We start from the raw sequence: 22,820 nt of genomic DNA, 5'->3' as shown, positions 1-22,820 counted from the left end.
GACCACAGGGTCAAGGTCAGCTTCTTCAGCCTGGCACAAGGCCCTGCCATCAGGCCCCATCTTCATCACTTCTTTCTGGACATACTTAGCCAGGCTCTTCCTACTCCAAACCAGTCTTGTTTTCCCCTTCCATTCTCTTCCACCCTCCTCTGACCTCCCAGCACTTCCTGCTGCCTCTCAGCACGTGGCAGTTCCAACTCCGCACTGCTGTGTTCTATCTTCCAACTAGACTAGGACCTCCTTGAGGGCAGCTTGTTTCCCTGGTACCCGGCTGTTACTTGGTCTCTCGGCCTGCAGGCTGAATGCAGTTTTTCCTCCTTCCACTTTGTTCTGGACACAGTGCTAAGGAGGGTAATTCTCCTGGACTCTTTCTTCCCCCCCTGAAGAGCCCACAGTGACTCACTCATGCACTGACCTCCTTGAGACCCAGTGAACCAGAATCTCTAGGGGCAGAGCCCAGAAATCTGCGTTTTACAAAGTTCCTCAGGTGATTCTCATGCAGCCAACCCAGCACTGAGACCCACTGCTCTCCTGCACGTGTTCACTACCTTAGCTGTACATTGGAATCACCTGGGGAATTCAAAAAAACACTTATGTCTGGAGACCACCCCCAGAGATTCTGATTTAACTGGCTGGTGCAAAAACCCCTGGGTGATTCTAACGCACAGTCAAGGTGGAGAGCTACAGGGGCCCCCTCACAGACTGGCTGCTCCACCAGGCACAGTGTAGTTCTCCCTTCTCACCAACGCACCCTCTTCCCCATTAAGCTCATCTGCCTGTAGGCCTTTCATGTGCTCCCCCTGCTCACAGTGAAAGGCCAATCCTCCTGCCCACCCTCACCTCTCGTCTTCTTCAAGTGCCTCTCACCATCCTCCTCCTCAGCCCTCTCAAGGACAAGGACTGTCACTCACTTCCCTAGGGTCTCCTCCACCCTCACGTTCAGTAATCTGGAACAGTGCTGACCCCACGGTGGGGCTCAGTGTTAACTGGACCCATGGATTCTCATTCGTACCAAGGTGACACGGTTGGGGGCTTGGGGGCCAATGAGAGGTGCCTCTACCCAGGATTTCAGGGGCGCCTGATGCCTTTCCTGTGCAAGACCTTCCTTCCCATAATTTTCTTCAGAACAAATCTCACCAATCTCTTACCTTCCTCTTCATTCCATATGAGGTTTGATATACAAAACATAGCAGCAAGCTGCAATTTGACATGTGAATGACCCTATTTGATGCAGAAAAGGAAACAAAAACAGAGGTAATCTCATTTGAGGTCATTTTTGGTAACGTACCACAGGCAATTCCAATAGCCTAAAAGTTTGAAGTAGGGACCTCAAACCCAAATATCTTGGGGAGGCCACAAAATTAATACTAATGGGTGAACAGGTTGGGCTAAAGACAAGAGAATGGTAGGAAATCCGGCACACTGGGAAGTGAAGCCTTGCCAAAAGACATTCACACTCAAATTTTAGAAACCCTCTGGCTGGCCAAACAAAACACCTCTAGGGCCACAGGTGCAGTCTGCAATTTATCACTCAACCCATACACACAGGAACACTGGCATATGACAAGTCTATGCTTTTGACTATACTTTCTCTACAGTAGGAAACATTCAGGGCCAATAAACTGAAAGGATGTGCACTTAGTATTTATCTCTTTGGCTACTGATTATCTGATTCAAAGTACTCTTGTTTCTATAGGCACATCACAAAAAACTTGACTAAGTCTCTACTATTCTTAAGGAGCCTCCTATTCTCCTGAAACACACTTCTTGTTTATTTCTCTTTATGTACTGAAAGTACAACCATTTTTGCTTAAGTTATTATTTATCCATATACAGTGCTTTCTCCTAAATGAAAGAGGACCCAGTGGTAAAACAATCTTTCCAGATGATTTTTTTTTAACAGAAGTATAGCTGATTTACAATGCGGTGCCAATATCTGCTGTACAGCAAAGTGACTCAGTTATACATGTATATACATTCTTTTTTTAATATTCTTTTCCATTATGGTTTGTCCCAGGAGACTGGATAGAGTTCCCTGTGCTATACAGTAGGACCTTGTTGTTTATCCATCCTAAATGTAATAGTTTGCATCTACCAACCCAAATTCCCAGTCCATCCCTCCCCCTCCCCACCCCCCTTGGCAACCACAAGTCTGATCTCTGTGTTACAGATGATTTTTTAATTGGTCAATTAAAAAAAGAAAGTCCCCACTACACTTAAATAACTTATGCATATCTGTGAAATACCGTGACACGATATATGCTCAATAGTTTCTTGAAGGCTGAGACAGACTCATCTTGCCATGTAGAACTATATCTGAACTAAGCAGAGACAAAGAAAAGCACATGCCTTCCTTCATGAGAATTCTATGGTTGGTGATTCTTTTTCCCTCCTACCTGCCAAGACTTTTAGAGAGCTGTCCAGTTGGGGCTCCACTAAGACAAAACAGAATAAAATGTGTCATCTGCTCCCAGCATCAGGCCAGCAATGAGTATTTGTTGAATAAATGAACTTATTTATAATACAACAGTAAGTATTTACTACATATAAGTTCATCCATCTTTCATTCAATAAACATTTTTTGAGGAAACAAATTGCTGTGATAGGGAAAACTGGAGGGTGGAGGGGTGGGAACCTAATTTTAAGTGAAATGGACAGAAAAGATCTCTTTGAAGGAGGCGATATTTATACAGAGGAAGAATAAAAAATAGGAAGAATAGGAAGGTGCCAGGTGTACAAAGAGCAAGAGGTACCAAGAAGAGGGAAAAGTTTGCGAAAAGGTTTGAGGTAAGAAGAAACTGTAGAGCTTATGCATACTGAGATGGAAAAGTAGAGTAACATTAGTCCAGAGATGCAGGCATGGCTAAATTGTAGGCCCTTGCAGGCCAGAGTAAGGACAGATTTCATTCTGAGTTGACAGGAAGCCCTGAAGGATTTAAGCAGTGGAGGGACAACACCTGATTTACATTTTTAGAAGGTCACCCAGGTTGAAGGGACTGGAGTGACAGTGCTGAGGTGTCTGGGAGGCTGTTATGGTCAATCAGGTATGAGAGGCTGTGGCTTGAACTAGGGTGAGAGCAGTGGCGACAGAAAGAAGTCAACAGCATCCAGAGCGGCTAGGGGCCGGGCTAACAGGACCAACTGATAAATTGGATTACGAGATGAAGGAGCTGGAGAAATAAAGACTGACTCCTTGGTGTGAGTAACGGGTAGATGGCAGAGCCACTCTACTCAGATGGAAAAGGTCAGGAGGGGAGAAATTTAGGTTTAGGGGAGATACTTAAGAATCGACTTTTAAATACCAACCTCAAGAGGCTTCAGACAGCCACAGAGAGATGCTGAGTAAGCAGGAAGATATACGAGTCCAGAGTTCAGAAGAGAGGTCTAGGCTGGCGAATACCCTCCGTGTGACCCTCGGACCTTGCTCCCCAACCCCTCCTGCCCATTAAGAAAAGAACCAGCATTTGTAAAGCTGTAGACACCATCAGGGAAGCTTGTTGTCAGGGCTTTTGAAGGCCAGTAACCATTATTGTGGTTGTGTTTTGTATTGCTTGATACCATGACAGTGTAAATAAGATAATGCCTAATCTATTTATCAAAATTGACTACTGAACTGGAGCCCAGAAACCAAACAAAGAATAGAGATGACAGTAAAAGCCGTGGGAGTGGATGAGAGTCCCTAAACCAGTGGTTCTCAGCTCTGGCTATACCTAAGAACCACCTGGGGAACTGTAAAAAAAAAACACTGATGCCCAGGCTACAGCCCAGAACTATTAAATCGGAATCTCGGGAGGAAAGGGGCAAGGCAACAGGCTTTGAAAGATTCCTCCACCATGCAACAAAGGGTAGGAACCATCAATCTCAAGAGTACATGTGGGAGAGAAAAGATAAAGGTCCAGGGCTAAGCAGGGAGGCATAATGGAATGGAAGCCAAGAGAAAAGAATGTTTCCAGGAGGAGGAAACAGCTGTGCTGAAATTCACTATAAGTGAGGAAAGTTGAGGAGAGAAAACCATCCTTTGGACTTGGCATAACAGGAGGTCACTGGTGACCTTACCCAGAACAGTTTCAGTTGAGCAATGGGGGTGGAGGCCAGAAGAAGTGGGCTAAAGAGTGAATTTAGTGGTGAGGAAGGAGAGAGCACGTGCAGAAGACGCTTTTAAGTCTGGCTCTGAACAGCAGCAGAGAGATAGGTGTACCTCAATGGGGATGGGAAGTCCAGAGAAACTTTCAGAAGATTACAGAGATACTATGTGGATCTGGTATTGGAGGATAAGGGAGTTCCCGGTTGAAGCAGTATGGTTTTCATTCAACAAATACTTACTAAGCATATACTAAAGGCCAGGCACTGTACAGGGTGATGGATATACAATTGTGCACAGAACTGATACAGTCCTTACCCTCAGGGAGCTTACAGTCGGTAGGCACACAAACAAACAACTATATGTTGCGATAATTGAGCTAAGTGCTCTGAAGGGAGTACTTCACTCAATTATGCAGTAACAAAGAATAACCCACGCAGATGAGAGCCCACAAGGAAGTGTTAGCAGAGCTAAGATCTGAGAGGTGAGAAGGCATCCCATGGGGAGAACAGTGTTCCAGGCACAGGAGCCAGCATGTGTGAAGGTCCTGAGGCAGAAAAGAACATGCATGGCCTCTTCCAGGAGTGGAAAGAGGTCAGTGTAGTGAACAAAGGGAAGAGGGGAATGAGAGAAGTTGGGGGATACAGATGAGTCAGGTCATGTAGGACTCCACAGGCCATCAAAAGGGGGGATGGATTTTATTCAAGGTGTAATAGGGAACTGCTGAAGGATTTTGGCTTCTATCCTCTTAGTAAAACAAAAGGTGAGGTCACCACTAAGAGTGATGAGGGAGATAAGAGGTGAGGTTTAAAGAATGAGGAGAAGGTAAGAACATATTCTTCTGGAGAATGGAGGCACCAGCTTGCTGGAGAATCACAGGAGGGTACCAGGCAGTGCTGAGTGCCCATGTGGGGTTTGTAAATGTGAATTTAACATGAAACCAGTCAGCCCGGTTCTGTGCCTTTCTCTGCAGTTGTTAACTCTGACAAGGAGGCAAAGAGAAGACAGGTTCATCCATGATTAGGGTTTTGCTAGGAGACACCGACAGAATGAAAAGAGGAGGGATGTTTGATTTCCATTTTGGCAATGGGCAGATTCTGGTGATGACAAGATCCCGGGTATGGTCATGGCAGTAGGTGGCTGAGGTGTTTGCAAGTAGGTAGCAGACTGTGACTGAAAGCAGAATGATCAAAGAACAAGAGCCAGAGATACCAGAGGCTAGACGGTTCATCCGCACAGGACTGAAGCTTTGAGAGGGAAGCTTTGGGGGCACTGAGAGAAGGCCAAGAGCCCAAGTTGTCACTGTGTTAAGAGGAAGGCAATCAGACGATAGGGTGGGGAATGGCACAAGCTTCAAGAGCTTGGTGTCGTTTTTTCCTTCAGGATGGAAGAGAGTTCCTGGAATCTGTTACAGAGGAGTCTATTCTTTGTTTAATCTCCGCACAATTTGTTTTGAGCTCACAGTGCTACGGTGCTTGCCTTCTAATGTGCAGCTAGTGTAGAGCCATGAAAGGGACAAAGGCCTACCATGTAATACTTGATTTTCTGCAGGATGTCATCATTGGTCATAATAAGTTCTTTTGCCGTTGTCCCATCTGCTATGTTGGCTAGGATGCACAGTGTCTGGAAAAGAACAAAGGGCCAGCGATCAGGAAAGCTCTGAAGTCCCCAGACTCAAGCTCTCTCAAGAACTTAGGCAATTTCCCATCTGAAGTACATGGATTCTCACAGGTTCCGCTCTGAATGCCCTGATTTCTTATCTCATAACGTCATTGCCAACAAAAGTAACCACACCTAAGGACAGTCTGCCTTAGGTAAAAGAGAACCCAAATGTTTCAGTGGCTTCTTTCTGGGCATAAACCATCACTGCTAGGCAAAGGCAGCCATAGTTCATGCTATCACATAAATCAAAGGGAAAATGTAAGTTATTATTATTTTCTTGAAAATTTCATTTTTAAGAGAAGCTCTTGCTACTAACACACAAGGTTTCTTCAAAGAGGTAGTCTCTTCGGTAGAAACTTCAAAGGTGTTGTAACTCCCCGCTACCTCCCCTTCCAAATACCACTTGCTTCCAAGCTCATGACCTTCTGGATCCCCGTCCACTAGCCACATGCAATGAGGACCTCTTGACTTGTTTGAACCCTACTGGAGGAACAGAAAGGGAAGCAAAATGTGTGAAGGAGCTTAGTCCAGTCTGGCCTAATGTGGAGGTTAGAGGGAGCCTGTGCCAGTTGGCAGGACAGTCTATCATGAGGACAATCACCACGCTGGTACTGGAGGAAAAGACTGTTCTCGTTGGCTGTTACAGTCTCATAGCCAGACCAGCAAGAGGCAAGGATTAAGGTAAAAGTGAATGGACGGTGACAGGGATACTGAGCCAGTGACAGCCCTAGCAGTTCAACAAACGTTGGCCGAGCACCTATAATGTGCGTGCACTCTGCCCACTCCACTGGGCAACAGGCTGAGACAGGAATAGGACACTCTCCCTAACTCCAAAGCCAGCACACAATTACATTTCACTGGGGTGCAACTGAGGTAAAAACAGAACTGAGAAAGTACTAAGTGCATTTGTGTGATAATGCAAGGGTCAGGGAAGGCTTCCTGGAGGAAGTGACACTGAGTCCAGGAGCAGAGTAAGGAATTACTCAAAGAAAGTGATGAGAGGTGGGGATGGTGCCTGGATTCAAATAATTTTCTCCAATTTTAGCCTTTCTCTTTGCTAGACTTAAGCTAGTTAAGCTTGCAGGTTATAGCTCACTGAGGAGAACGTTTTCTTGCTATGGCCCAAACCCTCAGGTATCTTAAAGGGTGTGTGATCTCATTTTTCCTAGATTACCGCACTGCAGTAACTAGATTGTTAAGGAGTGAGTCCTGATGTTTGAACCAAAAAAGGTTGCCTCTAGGATATAGGAAACAGAAAATGCAATTTATGATCCAAGGCACTGAGGGACTATTCATTCCAGGGTACTTAAATCATGAAGAGGAGACCTTGATATGCCCCAGAAGTGGGAGAGAGATGATCTGAGGAAGACATCAGATTTCACAGTGATCCGGTACACGGTGAGCCTGTCAGAAGTCTTGACGTGCACAACACCCTTGAATTTTTCAGGACTGAGGGGAAAGCAAGGGGGAAAAACAGATTTGGACTCTAACCATGGAAAAGAATTTAGACTCACCTAGGGAAGAACTACCCCTCTCTTCCTACTAAGACAGTGGGTATAAGGGGGGATTTCAGGAAATAGTCCTCAGAATAGCCTAGGCCAGCAAGATAGGCAAGTGATTCCCCTTCTTGGAGTGTTAGAATACACCTATGCATCCTCAGCCTTGTCCAGCATGGCAGAGTGACCTAGAGTTCTGCTTTGAAGCCCACGTACTCCTACTGTAAATATTCTGAGGAGACAAGAAACCAAATCTTAAAGAGACTGATTTAGTTCGTGGGCCAAGCCAATTTAACACATGAGCTAGGGAGCAGAGATAAAAGCAACACACACACACACTCATGTGAACAACTGGAATCAATGATATAGAGGTAATGATTGGCAAATTATGGCCTGTGGGCCAAATACAACCCAACCCAATGCCTGTTTTCGTAAATAAAGTTTTACTGGAAGACAGCCACGTCTACGTGCTTACACATTGTCTATACCTGCTTTCAGCACAGATGAATGGATAAAGAAGATGTGGCACATATATACAATGGAATATTACTCAGCCATAAAAAGAAATGAATTGAGTTATTTGTAGTGAAGTGGATGGACCTAGAGTCTGTCATACAGAGTGAAGTAAGTCAGAAAGAGAAAAACAAATACCGTATGCTAACACGTATATATGGAATCTAAGAAAAAAAAAAAAAGGTCATGAAGAACCTAGGGGTAAGACGGGAATAAAGACACAGACCTACTAGAGAATGGACTGGACTTGAGGATATGGGGAGGGGGAAGGGTAAGTTGTGACAAAGTGAGAGAGTGGCATGGACATATATACACTACCAAACGTAAAATAGATAGCTAGTGGGAAGCAGCCGCATAGCACAGGGAGATCAGCTCGGTGCTTTGTGACCACCTAGAGGGGTGGGATAGGGAGGGTGGGAGGGAGGGAGATGCAAGAGGGAAGAGATATGGGAACATATATATATGTATAACTGATTCACTTTGTTATAAAGCAGAAACTAACACACCATTGTAAAGCAATTATACTCCAATAAAGATGTTAAAAGAAAAAAAAAAGCACAGTTGAGAAGTTGCTACAGAGACTGTATAGCCTGCAAAACTTAAAATACCTGTCTTGCCCTTTGTAGAAAGTTTGCCAACCCCTGAAATAGATAATAGAAAAATAAAAGGGGGGGAAAAAATCAATGAAACTGAAGCTGCTTCTTGGAGAAGATCAATAAAATTGATAAACCTCTAGACAGACTGAATCAGGAAAAAAGGAATTACCAATATAAAGTACAAAAGACAGTTCACTGCAAAGAATACTACAGACTTTAAAAACATAAGAGAATATTTTGAACAATTTTATGTTAATAAATTTGAAAACACAGATGAAATGGACAAATTTCTTGAAAGACATAATGTCAAAGCTCACTCAAGAAGAAACAGATAAACTGAATAGTTCTATTTCTATAAAAGAAATTGAATTTGTAGCTAAACACCTTTCCACAAAAGAAACACCAGGTCTAGACGGCTTCACTGGTACATACCACCATAATTTGAGAAAGAAAGAAGACCAATTCTTCACAAATTTTCTTGCAGAAAATTGAAGAGAGAACACTTCCACCTCATTCCCCGAGGCAAGCATTACTCCAGTATCAAAAACCAGACAAAGACATCACAAGAAAGCTATTCACCAATATCATGAATATAGATGTGAAACATTCCTCACCAAATTTCAGTAAATTGAATCCAACAACATACGTAAAGGGTAATATATAATGACATTTTAATATGGAATATATCTATTTAGATCTTAGATTGCTTTCTTTATGTGTTTTATAGTTTTCAGCAAACAGATCCTGCACATAATTTGTGAGACTTAGACATAGTTTCATTTTTTTCTGAGCTATTATAAATGATAGTGTTTTTAAAATTTCAATTTCTACTTGTTCATGCTAGTATATAAAAATACAACTGATTCTTCTTGTGCCCTTGGTTAACTCACTGACTAGTTTTAGCTTGACTCCATGACATTTTCTACACAGACTTTCATGTTGCCTGGGAAGAGTTTTATTTCTTCCTTTTCAATCTGTCTGCCTTTTATTTCTTTTTCTTGCCTTATTGTACTCGATAGCAGTTTCAGTATGATGTTGAATAGGAGTGGTAAGAATGGAATACTTGTCCTGTTCCTGATCTAAGGACAGTGATAGATATGCTTGCCATCTTGATCATGGTGATCGTCTCATGGTATATATATATATGTCAACTTATCACACTGTATGCTTTAAATACATGTATCTTATTGTGTATCAATATATCTCAATAAAAAAGAAAGAAAAGAATGTATCTTTTGATACTTTTGAGAAGAATTAAACTCCTAGCTAAAAACCAGACAGTTTAAGACTCCCCAGAGTAGCCTACTTCTGGACCATCACCCAAATCTGTGAGAGGGTATCACTGTATCCTGCCAAAACACCCTATTGTTGTTGGCCTTTTCTTTTGCCTTCATCCAAATCTTGCCTCACCTTTCTACCTTGCTTCGCTTTTCAAGTTAGTGGAATTCTATCTAGGTGAGCTGTCTTTATAAACAAATGTCTATGCTCTCCAGGTAGAATAGTTTATTTTTAACACTGCCTCTTCTTTATTGTTGTGTTCCAGAAACAAATCTCATTCACCCTAATTTCAGTGATGCCTACAAGATCATAGTTTATCTGTGTTAAATTTCTGTTAATCAAAAAACATAGTTGTTTATTACTGAATTTCAATAGAAATCACCTAAAACATCCATCTTAAAAGCACTTTGTCAAATCTATCACCTTTTTTGCTCACTAATTCCAACACAGCTCCCAAGTCCTACTACTCTTGCTTCCTGGACTGTTCTTTTGAAGCCTGATGAACTACTCTAACTCAGGAACACAGAGGATAAGGAGCGTGGGCCCTGCAGTTAGACTTTGGGTCCAACTCTTCACGATAACCTTGGGCAAGTTTCTTCCATACATATAAGTGTACAGCTCAGTGAACTGTGAAATGAACACACCCATGTAGCCAACATTTATGTCAGAAAGCTGAATATTACCATAACTTCAGATCTTGTGTTAAAAATTTAAGTTTGCAGGTGACTTTTCCTTTTATGACAAAATATATACTAGGTTAAAAATCCTATAATAAATCCCAGGAACTATAGAAAAGTAATTCCCAAACTGTCTCCTGATGAACGCATAGCCTCTGTATTTTCATGCCTACCTTAAACTTGCCCTATTGAAACACAACAGAAAGTAGGGGTATGGGATAGAAATAAGGAACTGGGAAGCATGAGAATAAAGAAATAAAAGATGTCTCCAGCATAAGGGATTATTTCATCAGGGAATTGTAGGAATTTGAGTTCAGAGCATGGTGATATAGAGGGCTAGAAATAGTGAATCCTGGAGAAAGGATTCACTCTAGGATGGTCAGAGGTGGCCATCCCTGTAGAGACGAATAGTAGGTACAGAGCATGACACAGAGGGTAAAAGTATAGACTCTGGTCATGTTTTCTTCCATTCCAAGAGGAGGAATTCTTGAAGAGAGTTTAAGGGGTGGTGAAGGATCTCTCCCCTCAGACCTTTCTTGTCTCTACAGCACCTCTGATCTCAGCACCCTGTCTTTTGCAGACTTGAATATTTCAGGAGACTCCTAATTACCATCTCTCTTGGTACTCACACTCAGAAGATATTCCTACAAAAAAAAAAAGAAAAAAGAAAAAAAGGAACACATACCTGCTCTTTGACCTCAATGTTATGTTCCCCTTCCAAAATAAGGGTGACAGCTTGCATAATTTGCTTTCCATGAGTACTCATTATTTTATCTATGTGCTGTAAAACAATGGGAAACCCATAATTAACATTTGGAGAACAAAGAAAAAGACCACAGAAAAGAACAGAAGGCTTCCAAAACTTAAACAATGTACAGAGAAGACTCAGAAAACAAGTGAGGCACAGAGAAGGGAACCACCCACGTTTCTGTATCTGCCTGAAGGCCGCTGACCCTGTTGCTCAGGGAACATTAGAGAACAACGAACGAGAAAGACCCCACACCAAGGCTCAGCCTCTCCTGCTCTGACATATGCCCACTGCTCTCCATGCTGACACCTTCAGAGGTCAATCCAGTCAATGTGGGCGGGGCAGGGAGGTGTCTACGGAATAGCACTGAGAAGGAGTCTCTAAAGGGAAAGAAGCTGAGGCCCCAGAGATAAGTGATTTAGGCAGACGAGAAAACCCATCCGGGCCAGCAAATCAAGTAAAATCAAGTAACAAGTCAAGGCTGGCTCCCATCCAGCACGGAGGAACGAGAGGACAGGCAGTGCAGGAGTGGAGGGTTAGGTGCCCATATGGTGAAACAGCTCCCAGAACACCTATGAAGGTGACAGGTCTAAACATCAACTCCTGGCTTCTCTGGGAAGGGGCAGCATTTGAATCACACTTCTGGGCAGATGTTGATGGGAGCAGAGAGGCAGGGCAATGTTTTGTGATTGCAAAACAGGCATATGCAGGGGTAGCTAATCTGGAAACCTGGGTGATTTTACTTACTGGGCGAGTAGAGAGGAGATTTCTAAGAAGGCCCAATGTCTTCATCAGCACATTCAAATCTGAATCTGATAATAACCGGAATAGCTGTTCAGTACTCAAGCTTCGTAAAATATCTGCTTTTATTTTTTGTTCAGCCTGAAATGCCATATTCTGAAAGGATTAAAGAAGTTTCAAGAATCATGCCTATATTTGCATTATTAAATTATATTTTAATAGTAATTCTGATAATTTTCAAAGTATAAACAGAATCTGCAGAAAATCCTTAAGGATAAGTCACATCATTTTTCTGATTCCTGTTAATCACCTATAATTCTGTCTGTCAGAAGAAAGATAACTGTCACTCCTATATATACTCCTCTATGAGTAATATGACCACTTTCTGACATGGCATTTGCATGTCTTAAGATTTCTCAAATAAATACAAAATCTACTATTATATTTTTTAAAATTCAATTTATTTAAATTAAAAAACCAAACGCTTCACCCATTTCTCCCATCCCCACCCTTACCTCTGGCAACCACCAATCTGTTCTCTGTATCTATGAGCTTGGTTACTTTTGAGAATATCCTTCTGGTTATCAAGTTGCTTTGTGTGCACTTTAATAACAAAATGACTACTAACAACTATACTGTGCCATGCACTTTGAGAAAGACTTAAATGTACTCCCTTATTATGCATGAAAATAAGTAGTGGGTTTTGTTAACTTTACTCGCAGGAAACACCTACTGTGTTCACAGTTCTATGCTAGGTGCTGATCCGCTGGGCCATATCATGCAGGAAGCTCTCGGGGGTGGGAGGTGTATCCAACCTACTAGCAGCCCCAGATGGGCAGGAGTTGTTTTGCTCCTTTTTCTCCTTTCTGGACACATTATGGATTACCCCACCTTAACCTAAAGCTATAATAGGTCTGAAGGAAAAAAAAAAAACATGGTGATTCTAAATAATTCATAAATCAACTTTTGGTATAAAAAATCTCTTGTAAACTAGAAACTTATTATAATACGTGGTTATTGCCCTCCAGGAACTTTTTAAAATTAAGGATCTAAGACATATGAAAGATCAAGTTACCTAATAACACAAGGCAACATGGCAGAGCAAAAAGAGTACTGAGTTGGGTGTCAAGAGACCCAGGTCAAAGAGAATTCCAAGGTTTTATATTTTGTGGACAGAGAACATAATAACTGATAATATGGAAACTGATGAGAATAAGATGGTTAATATGAATTTGAGGAGTGGGATAAATTCAATTTTCAACATTAAAACTGTGCTTGTCAGGGAGCCCTCAAATGAAGTCCCATTAACCATTTAAGTGATAGACCTGGCGAATAGGGTACAGTTCCATCTGGATATGTATATTCCAAAGCAACCTCTTCTATTAGGGGGAGTTGAACCCATGAAAGTAGATGAAGTCCCTGAAACTGTAGTGTAAAGGGAAGTAGAAACTGGGAACTGAAACTCGGGGGAATGTTCCCTGAGAAAGAGGTTGAAAAGGAGGCTAAGTACAAAGGGAGGCAAAAAAAAAAAAAAAATTAAGTCCTGGGAAAGAGTTTCAAGAAAGAGAAGTGCCAAAAGCTGGTAAGTTAAGGAGAAAAATAACTGTGAATCTACTACACTCAGTGCTTTCTTGGAAGATGATTATTTCCATCCAAAGTTCGTGTGAAAAGACAGCAAATATAGCACAGTACAGGGAGATGAATATGGGCTTGGGACAGGTTCAGAACCCATTTCCATCATTTATTAGCTGTGAGGCCTTAGATGATTCATTTACCTTCTAAGTTCCAGTTTCCCAATTGTAAGGTGGATATATACCAATATAATGTAAAATAAAAATTAGAGATAGCAAATATAAAACACCTAGTTTAGTGTCTGGCACACAGTATTGAAATATAACTACTATAATTATGTTTTAAAAATTCATGGAGAATTACTCTATTTTCAATTTCAATAAATTTTATGTAAAAAAATTTTAAGGAAAAATGGTTCTCTGACTTCATAGTTATATAGTTTTAGAATTCAGATTATTATAAATTATTTACTAGAAACTGTTAAGAAATCACTGAGCATGTATACCCCAATTCTGTTACCTTGGGGAAGTTATTTAACTGCTCTGCGCTTAGCTTACTCATCTGTAAAATATGTACACTCTCTAGCTTATTTCACAAAGACGTTATAAAGGAGACACGAAAGTACTTTGTGAAGTAGGCAGCGCTATACAGATATCAATACGTTCATGAGGAGGAAAACTTTTTGTTCCCAAAATTAGATGTCAAGTTTCAACACCTGTCCACCTTTCTTAATAAACAGGAGAACCGAGGAACACAGTGGCCAAGCAACTTGCTTATATTTGAATCTGAAAGGTGAATGAAGTCTTCTAGGTCCTAAGTCTTCAGAAAACTGGGCCAAAAGAGCAAGATTTTTAAAAAAGAAAATTCCAGGCATTTCAAAAACACATTCTTTAGTTTTAACTTTGATAACTGCTCCCTCCTCTTTGTGAAACATACCATTAAAGCCCAAATTCCATTCACTCGTAAAGCAGGATTTTCACTTTGGGTTAATCCACAAAGTAGCTCTACAGCTCCTGATTCTAAAATTGGCTGTGATTAGAAAGGAGAAAAAACAGTTTTAAAGTCAGGTTTGTTAACTAAGTGTATATATACCCTGGCACTCTGCCTCCTATTTCTTTCCTACTCTTACCCAATTCCAAGCAACCTTCACAAAGCAGGGAGTGAGGCGGCCATAAAAATCACCTTGAGAAGGTCAAGAACAATGATTCTCTCACAAATCCAAAAACCAAAATAAACCCTGTCGTTTCCTTTTTCTCTGTAGTCCTGAAAGACTCAGGAAATAGCCTAATTCTGTGTACGTTTCACACACACCCTTATGATCCCATTACCTATCCATATTCTTCTCACCCTCCTCTGAGATGGCCACCCCCCGCTTCACGCAGCATGTGTCTCAGGTGTTCTTTACAAGTTGTGACTATGAAGCAATATGGCTGGTTTAGAATGGAACTATCTTCCTTACAAATTGTTAATCTTATTCATCAACATGCTGTAGAATTCATCTTTTAGAACTACTTTCAGGACTACTTATCAAGCATACAAGCAAAACAGTCTTGTACTTTTATGGTCACATATCACATTTTATATCTAAAATAGCATGAGTTAGTCTGACCATTACTTGGCTGAAAATAGGTTTTGTAGTTTCTAAAAAATTCAAACCTTAGAGGACTGATGTATCATCACTAACAAATGCTTAGAAGGCCATCTTTCAAGTGGATTCTAGAAATGTCTTAAGCAATGCAGATTTATATACAAATTGTGCAGTTTTTAAAAAAACTTTTTATTTTGAAATAAGTTCAAACTTATAAAGTAGCAAGACTAATATAAGGAACTTCCATATATTCGTCTCCCAGATTCACCAATTTTTTTTAACATCTTTATTGGAGTATAATTGCTTTACAATGTTGTGTTAGTTTCTGCTGTATGACAAACTGTATCAGTTATATGTATACATGCATCCCCATATCCCCTCCCTCTTGCGCCTCCCTCCCACCCTCCCTATGCCACCCCTCTAGGTGGTCACAAAGCACTGAGCTGATCTCCCTGGGCCATGTAGCTGCTTCCCACTAGCTATCGATTTTACATTTGGTAGGGTACATATGTCACTGTTACTCTCTCACTTCATCCCAGCTTACCCTTCCCCCTCCCCGTGTCCTCAAGTCCATTCTCTACATCTGCGTCTTTATTCCTGTCCTGCCCCTAGGTTCATGAGAACCTTTTATTTTTTTCCCTCCAGACTCCATATATATGTGTTAGCATATGGTATTTGTTTTTCTCTTTCTGACTTGCTTCACTCTGTATAATAGACTCTAGGTCCATCCACCTCACGACAAATAACTCAGTTTCGTTTCTTTTTATGGCTGAGTAATATTCCATTGTATATACGTGCCACATCTTCTTTATCCATTCATCTGTCGCTGGACACTTAGGTTGCTTCCATGTCCTGGCTATTGTAAATAGAGCTGCAATGAACATTGTAGTACATGACAGTTTTTGAATTATGGTTTTCTCATAATTGTGGGATTGCTGGGTCTTATGGTAGTTCTATTTTTAGTTTTTTAAGGAACCTCCATACTGTTCTCCATAGTGGCTGTATCAGTTTACATTCCCACCAACAGTGCAAGAGGGTTTCCTTTTCTCCACACCCTCTCCAGCATTTATTCTTTGTAGATTTTTTGATGATGGCCATTCTGACCGGTGTGAGGTGATACTTCATTGTAGTTTTGATTTGCATTTCTCTAGTGATTAGTGATGTTGAGCATCCTTTCATGTGTTTGTTGGCAATCTGTATACCAGATTCACCAATTTTTAACATGTTGCCATATTTGTTTTATCATTATGTCTCTCATTCTACACACCCATATCCACATTATTTATCTTTTTCTGAACCCTCTGAAAGCAGAATGCAGGCATCATGCCACTTTACCCTTAATACTTCAATGAGTATTTCCTAAGAACAAGGAATATTCTCTTAGATAACCAAAGAACACTTACCAAATTCAGAGAAACTGACATTACAACAATACTTTTTTTTGAATCTATAGTCCATATTCCCATTTTGTCAACTGGCCCAATAAATGCTCTTATACCATTTCCTTCCCTTCCAGTTAAGAGTCCAGTTTATTTTTAATATTAAAAAATCAATCATATTAATGATCCTATACCTGAGTTCATCTAACTTACTTTCTAACTAGACCCTAAATATTCTGAAGGTGGAGCTGAGGCAACATAAGAGCTGTTGAGGATGATTAAAAGTACTGCACTGACTGCAACCAGATCATCCTCAGCCGAGACCCCCACCACCAGGGCAGAGGAACAGACAGAAGCTCTGGTATCCTATCTCGCCTTCCCCTTCCTTCAGAACAACTGAAGGAAGTTGTTTCTCCCTTTTTGTTCCAAGATTTCTGCTTGCTGAATAATTGTCTCTGAACCTCCACCTTGTTAATAATGTCTTCCTAACTACCAGTCAAAAGCCTGAAGGTGTTACAATGTAGAAAGACATTCATCAAAATGGGACGACTAAATGTACTTAATAAGGGATGGTGTCTAAACCTAGTTCACGATTGGGCAGGCCGGAGATATTTTAACACGATAAAACTAAATCTGTAAGGTTTCCCCCCTCCTTTATTAAAGTTTATTTCCATTTCCCTATTATAAAAATAATGCATGCTCAAACAATTTATAAAATGCATAAAAGAAGGGGAAAAAAAATCCCCAAATGCAATCCTTCCCTAAACAACTACCATTAACATTAAACATTAAAAAGATTATTTTCCAATGCCAGCAGTTATCTCCTGAAATGACCTGTAATCCTGGTTTAAAAAATTGGGTCTTAATGTATTCATTAGTAAATATAATTTGCAAATAGTCTATTACTTGTGTAATTATTTCCTACATTTGCAGTTGTAGGCAGTTTAGATTGACTGTAAGTTGTAATATCTTTTAAATACACTTCATATGCCAGGCAGAAAAGGGATAACAGGAAATGATAATCATATTTTTAAATGATTTAATATGTCTCCCCAATCCAAACAACTCAGAAATAGCTTTTAAGCACCAATCCTCAAATTTCAATGTCCACTACTGTGAAAACTATTTAACTAAACTCTAGGTAGGCCGGGCAAAAGTCGTCTAGGAAGAGAAAATCAACACTAACCTCTTTGCTTGGAGAAAATTCGAGAAGAAGATTACATAACATGGAAGACGCTACTACTAGGATTTCATCTGGTGCATTTTGTAAAACCTGTGAAATTAAAAAATAAGATACTATTAATGGTTTGCAACCATGGGGGTAAGATCACAAGAATAAATGAGAACAAAAATAATGTATCTCTCAACCTGATTTCTCATATTGGAGAGATAGTTAGGAAAGATCCACTTGACATCGAGTGAAACTTTACATAGTGCTGTCATTATGACTGACTAAGGCCCTCACATCTATCTTGCTGGAGGAGAAGCTACAGCCCCACTGCCAGGATGGGGGCTGCTACGTGGAAAAGGAGATAGACACAAGTCAGGGAGCGGGTGCTCTATGTAAAAAGTTTGAAGACCACAGAACTGCTTTGGGGCAAGTTAACCCAATTTACTCCACCATATTCAGGCCACTTATGAAACCACAGAATTGCCCTAGGACCTGAGACTTTCTGATGTCTCTGGAAAGACTTGTTTGACTAGGAACATGGATGGATCAAGCTACTACTCAGGCAGGGCAAGGTGGGAAACTGGTTCTCAGGACTGGAATCACACAGTCCTGGTTCCAACCCTCACTCCTCCACTTACTAGATGTGTGAACTTAAGCACATTTCTTAACCTCTCTGAGCCTTCAAACTGAGGAAAATAACACTTCCTTGATGGGACTACTTAAGATTAAATGTGATTTAGTGAATAATAAGGTAAGCGGCATAGCATGGGAGTTAAGAACACAGAATGCTTGAGTGCAAATTTCAGCTTAACCACTAACTAGGTGTATGAATTCTTTGGTTATGAAATGGGGATAATAATAGTGTCTGCTTCATAGAGTTTATGTGAAAATTAATATATGAAAAGATTTTAGAACAGTAATTGTCACACAGTAATGGTTATATAAATAAGGTTTTAAAAAAGGTAACTTATTGCCATAATTGTTGTTATCAGGCACATAGCAGTTATACAGCAAACTAACTGCCATGGACTCTTACTGAACTCAGAAAACAACACAGCATGATGACAAAGGTTCGTTGCCATTAGCTATGATCAGAACCTCCTCTTTCTAGATTCTGAGAAGGCTTCAGAAACACTACCACGTATAGGCAATATCCACTTCAAATAAATCCTTTGCATTTGGAATCAGATCAGGATGAGGCTTATGATTCCAAAAGTAATCCTAGGAGCTCTAGTTACACACATTGGAAATGGATCATCACAAAAAATTCAGAGAGTTAAATATATTATCAGCTAAATCAAGTCTGAGGTTCCCAAGTTAAGAACAAGCAAGAATTACAAAATGGAACCAGTTCTCCTAAGATACCGTGTTTTAACTCTTCTGTGAATCATTAGCTAACTGATAAAGATCACATCTCATATACTATGCAGGCTGATCTCTGTGTGTGCCACAACCCACTTTAACACCCTTTCCACCCTTCCCTTCCTTTGCCATGCCCTTCCTATGTCTCTCAGGTATACACTCTATCCATGCCTTAAGGCTGTCCCATTCCAGAAGCCTCCTTGGAGCCCTTCCAATCAGAAGTCATCCTATCCTCCTGAGTGCCCACTGCTACTGTCTGTGACCTCTCTTAGGGCCCTTACTACTGTTCACTTTCAAATTCTTTGTGCAGCCCTGCCAATCTCTTTTCCTACTAACAAATTTAAGCTTCTTGAAGGAATAATCTATAATAATATCTATAGTCTAATTTATCCTGGCCTGTTATCAACTAAATGGCATTGCACAGCGTGGGTGCTCAACGAGTGCTTCTGAATTAAGAGAAATAATCACTTTCCAAAATTATACTACTTAGAATCATTGACTGAAATAAGTGAGCGCCTATCAAGGCTTTTAAAAAGTTGCTTTGTTTCTGGTCTATGTGCTGGGGAATTTGCAATCATATGAATTCACAGCAGGGTATTTTTGGGGGAGGGGCATTCTGTGTTTTGTTAAGAAGAAAAAAATGACTTTAAAAATGTGTAACTTTTAAAAGAAACATTAATAAATGGCTATTACTTGTTTTAAAAGGTTGCTTTGCTTGATATGATTCACTTTTTAAAGTATTATTTATTGTTTTATAGAGATTAATCTGCTTTTATAAGTTTCATTTTCAAATTACATAACAATAATAAATTAAAACAGAAAAGATTCTATGAAATTCTTAAAAGCATTTACTCACTACAGTATAAGACTGAACATGTGAAACTCAGAAGTTGACATCTAACACTGATCAAATAGAATTTCACCAAAATAAGAACAAAAAATAATCACAAATAAAAGTTTTAGCTAAAATCAAATGTCTACTCTCTTGTGGCTTGCTAACCAACATTTAAAAACATGAAAAAGCAAAAGGGGAAAAAGAATCAATAGACATGCAAACAGCCTCTGAACTAAGAGAAACCTAAAAGTATCTGAAATAAATCATTCATTTACTTCCAGGCTTTTAATACTATACTTTAAATGTGCAACATAGTAGTAGTTTGATAGTAATTATACCCACATGTAACCAAGTGCTCAAAATCCTTTTAGACTGCTCACCAGACCTTTGCCCAGGTAGAACTAGCCAGAAACCACATGTTGCTCCTTTTCTGATTCATATGAGAGAGGGGTACCAAGCCGAGCAATCAGAGAAAATGGCTCCCGAGAAAATATTTGTAAGTTATTTTGGGAAACAGGAGAGCACTTTTAAAAATCTTGAATGGGGACTTCCCTGGTGGTGCAGTGGTTAAGAATCCCCCTGCATTGGCAGGTTCGATCCCTGGTCGAACCAGGGTTCGATCCCTGGTCCGGGAAGATCCCACATGCCGCGGAGCAACTAAGCCCGCGAGCCACAACTACTTAGCCTGTGCTCTAGAGCCCGCAAATCACAACTACTGAGCCCACGTGCCACAACTACTGAAGCCCATGCGCCTAGAGCCCATGCTCCGCAACAAGAGAAGCCACCACAGTGAGAAGCCTGTGCACCGCAACGAAGAGTAGCCCCCGCTCGCTGCAACTAGAGAAAGCCCACGCACAGCAACGGAGACCCAAAGCAGCCAAAAAAAAAAAAAAAATTAAAATATGTTTAAAAAAATTTTTTTGAATGGACAGAATCAATAAATCAAGATTAAGCTGCTATGAAAAAGGTGCAATCTAAGAACAAGCAAGAGTGGCGACAGTAAAATTCCTTTACTAAGGAGAGCGTAATGTTTCTGTTCATGCTATTCCTCTCTGGAAAACCCTCCTGACTTCCTTTTGCATTCAAAGCTACTTTGTAATCTTCCTGCCTGAAGCCTCCCCCAACTATTTCTACCATACTTATGCCTCTAATGTAATCTGAGGCTTTAAGCTGGGGGCAAGAGCTCTGTAGTAAAAATTTTTGGTAGACTTACTGTGCCCAGAGGCTTTCACAGTAGATACTAAAAAGCAAAACAAAAAACCAAAAGCTTAAACAAATAAATCTGTTGATTAAATGCAAGGTGTATAGTTACTTAAAAAAAAGAAAAAATGATGGTGAGACTAACCATCTTGACCTGTGGTTCTGTACTGTATCAGGGATAACATTATTAGTAGCAACCTGTGCATATTCTAAGTCTCAATTCAGATATCTGTTTGACCTAAACCACCTTTTTCTTTTTTTTTTGGCCCTCAAGGAAAGACCTTTAGGTCTTAACAAAGAAGTCATTCTGGAATAGAGAGACAGGAAGTAATAATTGTTTTAAAAAATATCCAGGGATTGCCAAAAGACTAAGAACAGGTTATATCTGTAAATGGCTGATTCCTTTCTTTTTTATAACTAAAAATTACAAAGATGACTCTGGATATAAGTCTAAAGTGTAATACTAGACACACAGGGAGATCAGATGAGTAACTAGAGTTTCATTTAATGAAAGAAAGTCAGGCATGTACTTCCCCTGTCACACATGAGATGCTGACCTCAGAAACACATTCTGCACGTTCTAAAGAGGCTTAGAACATCAGATCTGAGGAGATAAATGTTCAAAACGCTTTAACATAAAAATCAGATACACTCCTAGACCAGAGAGTGCAGTCAGCTACCTCGCTCACTAAAGGCTCGGTGGGAACAGGTGTGGACTTGCTGCTTTCTTCTTACCTTCATTAAAGGTTTCCACACGGCGTGATCCTGGAAACTGGTTCGAAGCTGCTGCACAGATCTAGATAAACTGTGCAAACATCTACAAAGAATAATCAAAATTAGCTTCACAAGAAGCCGAAACTTTTACTTTTCAAACACACCGCTTGGCATTGCACAATTACTAATATACACTTCAAGTTTATCTACAGACATCATTAATTCAACTACTTCAGGACTTCACAGGCTTTTCAGGCTAGCTTCTCTGTTAAATAGTGTTACGTACTGTATGAATTCACCTGAGAATACTTTCAAGTAACATTTGGATTCTGTGCTTACTCGGTGAAGGTCCGGAAAGGAAACAGGTTAAACACACGGCAAAGGATTTTTATTCAGGCCATTTAAAGCTCATACCTGACGGCAGCTAACCGCACCTTGACACTAGACTCAGACAAGCCAGTCACAATTCGGTCCATCATATTTTCAGTCTCAATGATCTGGAGAAAAAGGTTAATGCTGCATAAATAACAACACGAAGATAACAAACTTCACTGCTTGTAAATGCAAGTATGTTAATGTCCATTTTAAGTTAATGTTTTCAGCAAGAGTTTTTGCCTCTGGAACAATCATTTTGCAGTGGGGGCAGGCAGCTCATCAGAAAGGGAGGGCTACCCCACCAAGGACCTGCCAGACTGAATGACAGGCTTATGGGCAGATTATGTTTCTTCATTTATTTTTAAAGACACTTAAAACAATAATTACATGTGATAAATATTGCAGAGGTGTTGCATAAACAGTATTGAGAAAAAGCAAGATATTACTGAACTACCATTGGGCAGGTTCCTGCCAGAGTTTCTCCTCCCAGAGTGAGTTTCTTGAAAAATCACGGTCCACATTCAGCCCTTATGAAAAGAAATCTGTGGGTTTCTGACAGAGCCACCCTGTGGCTACTTTCTTACCAAGCAAATGGAAATTAAGCTAAATATTTAGAAAAGTAATCCTTGCCAAATTTCACTGTAGCACCAAGTCCTGCTACATGTAATCATTACAATCATGAAGCTTTATTTTTTTTTAATTTAAAAACAAGATAGCCTACGATTTTCCTTCATTAAACAATGCATAGATACAAAATAGTGTGCGGAAGAAATTAAGTTTAATTTGTGTGGTCCTATGGAAAAACAGCATATTAAGAAAAAATGCTAATGCT

General features: G+C 40.3%; 1 protein-coding gene across 7 annotated transcripts in view; it reads right to left on the bottom strand.

Annotated features, from left to right (window-relative positions):
* ARMC8 (armadillo repeat containing 8) overlaps positions 1–22,820 on the bottom strand; it is a 105,214-nt gene that overhangs the window by 5,145 nt on the left and 77,249 nt on the right. For all 7 annotated transcript variants that reach the window (XM_082459793.1, XM_082459787.1, XM_082459792.1 and 4 more), the window contains 8 exons: positions 22,028–22,110; positions 21,635–21,716; positions 17,518–17,604; positions 14,301–14,393; positions 11,799–11,948; positions 10,989–11,084; positions 5,609–5,704; positions 1,149–1,221 (listed from right to left, as the gene is read on the bottom strand). In XM_082459793.1, coding sequence (XP_082315919.1) covers positions 1,149–1,221; positions 5,609–5,704; positions 10,989–11,084; positions 11,799–11,948; positions 14,301–14,393; positions 17,518–17,604; positions 21,635–21,716; positions 22,028–22,110 — 760 coding nt within the window. The remainder of the gene's footprint in view (positions 1–1,148; positions 1,222–5,608; positions 5,705–10,988; positions 11,085–11,798; positions 11,949–14,300; positions 14,394–17,517; positions 17,605–21,634; positions 21,717–22,027; positions 22,111–22,820) is intronic.

This window comes from Balaenoptera physalus, assembly GCF_965194825.1.
Source record: "Balaenoptera physalus genome assembly, chromosome: 4".
Classification (NCBI taxonomy): domain Eukaryota; kingdom Metazoa; phylum Chordata; class Mammalia; order Artiodactyla; family Balaenopteridae; genus Balaenoptera; species Balaenoptera physalus.
Note: the sequence above shows the minus strand (reverse complement) of the source record. Positions and strands in the feature narration are given on the sequence as shown.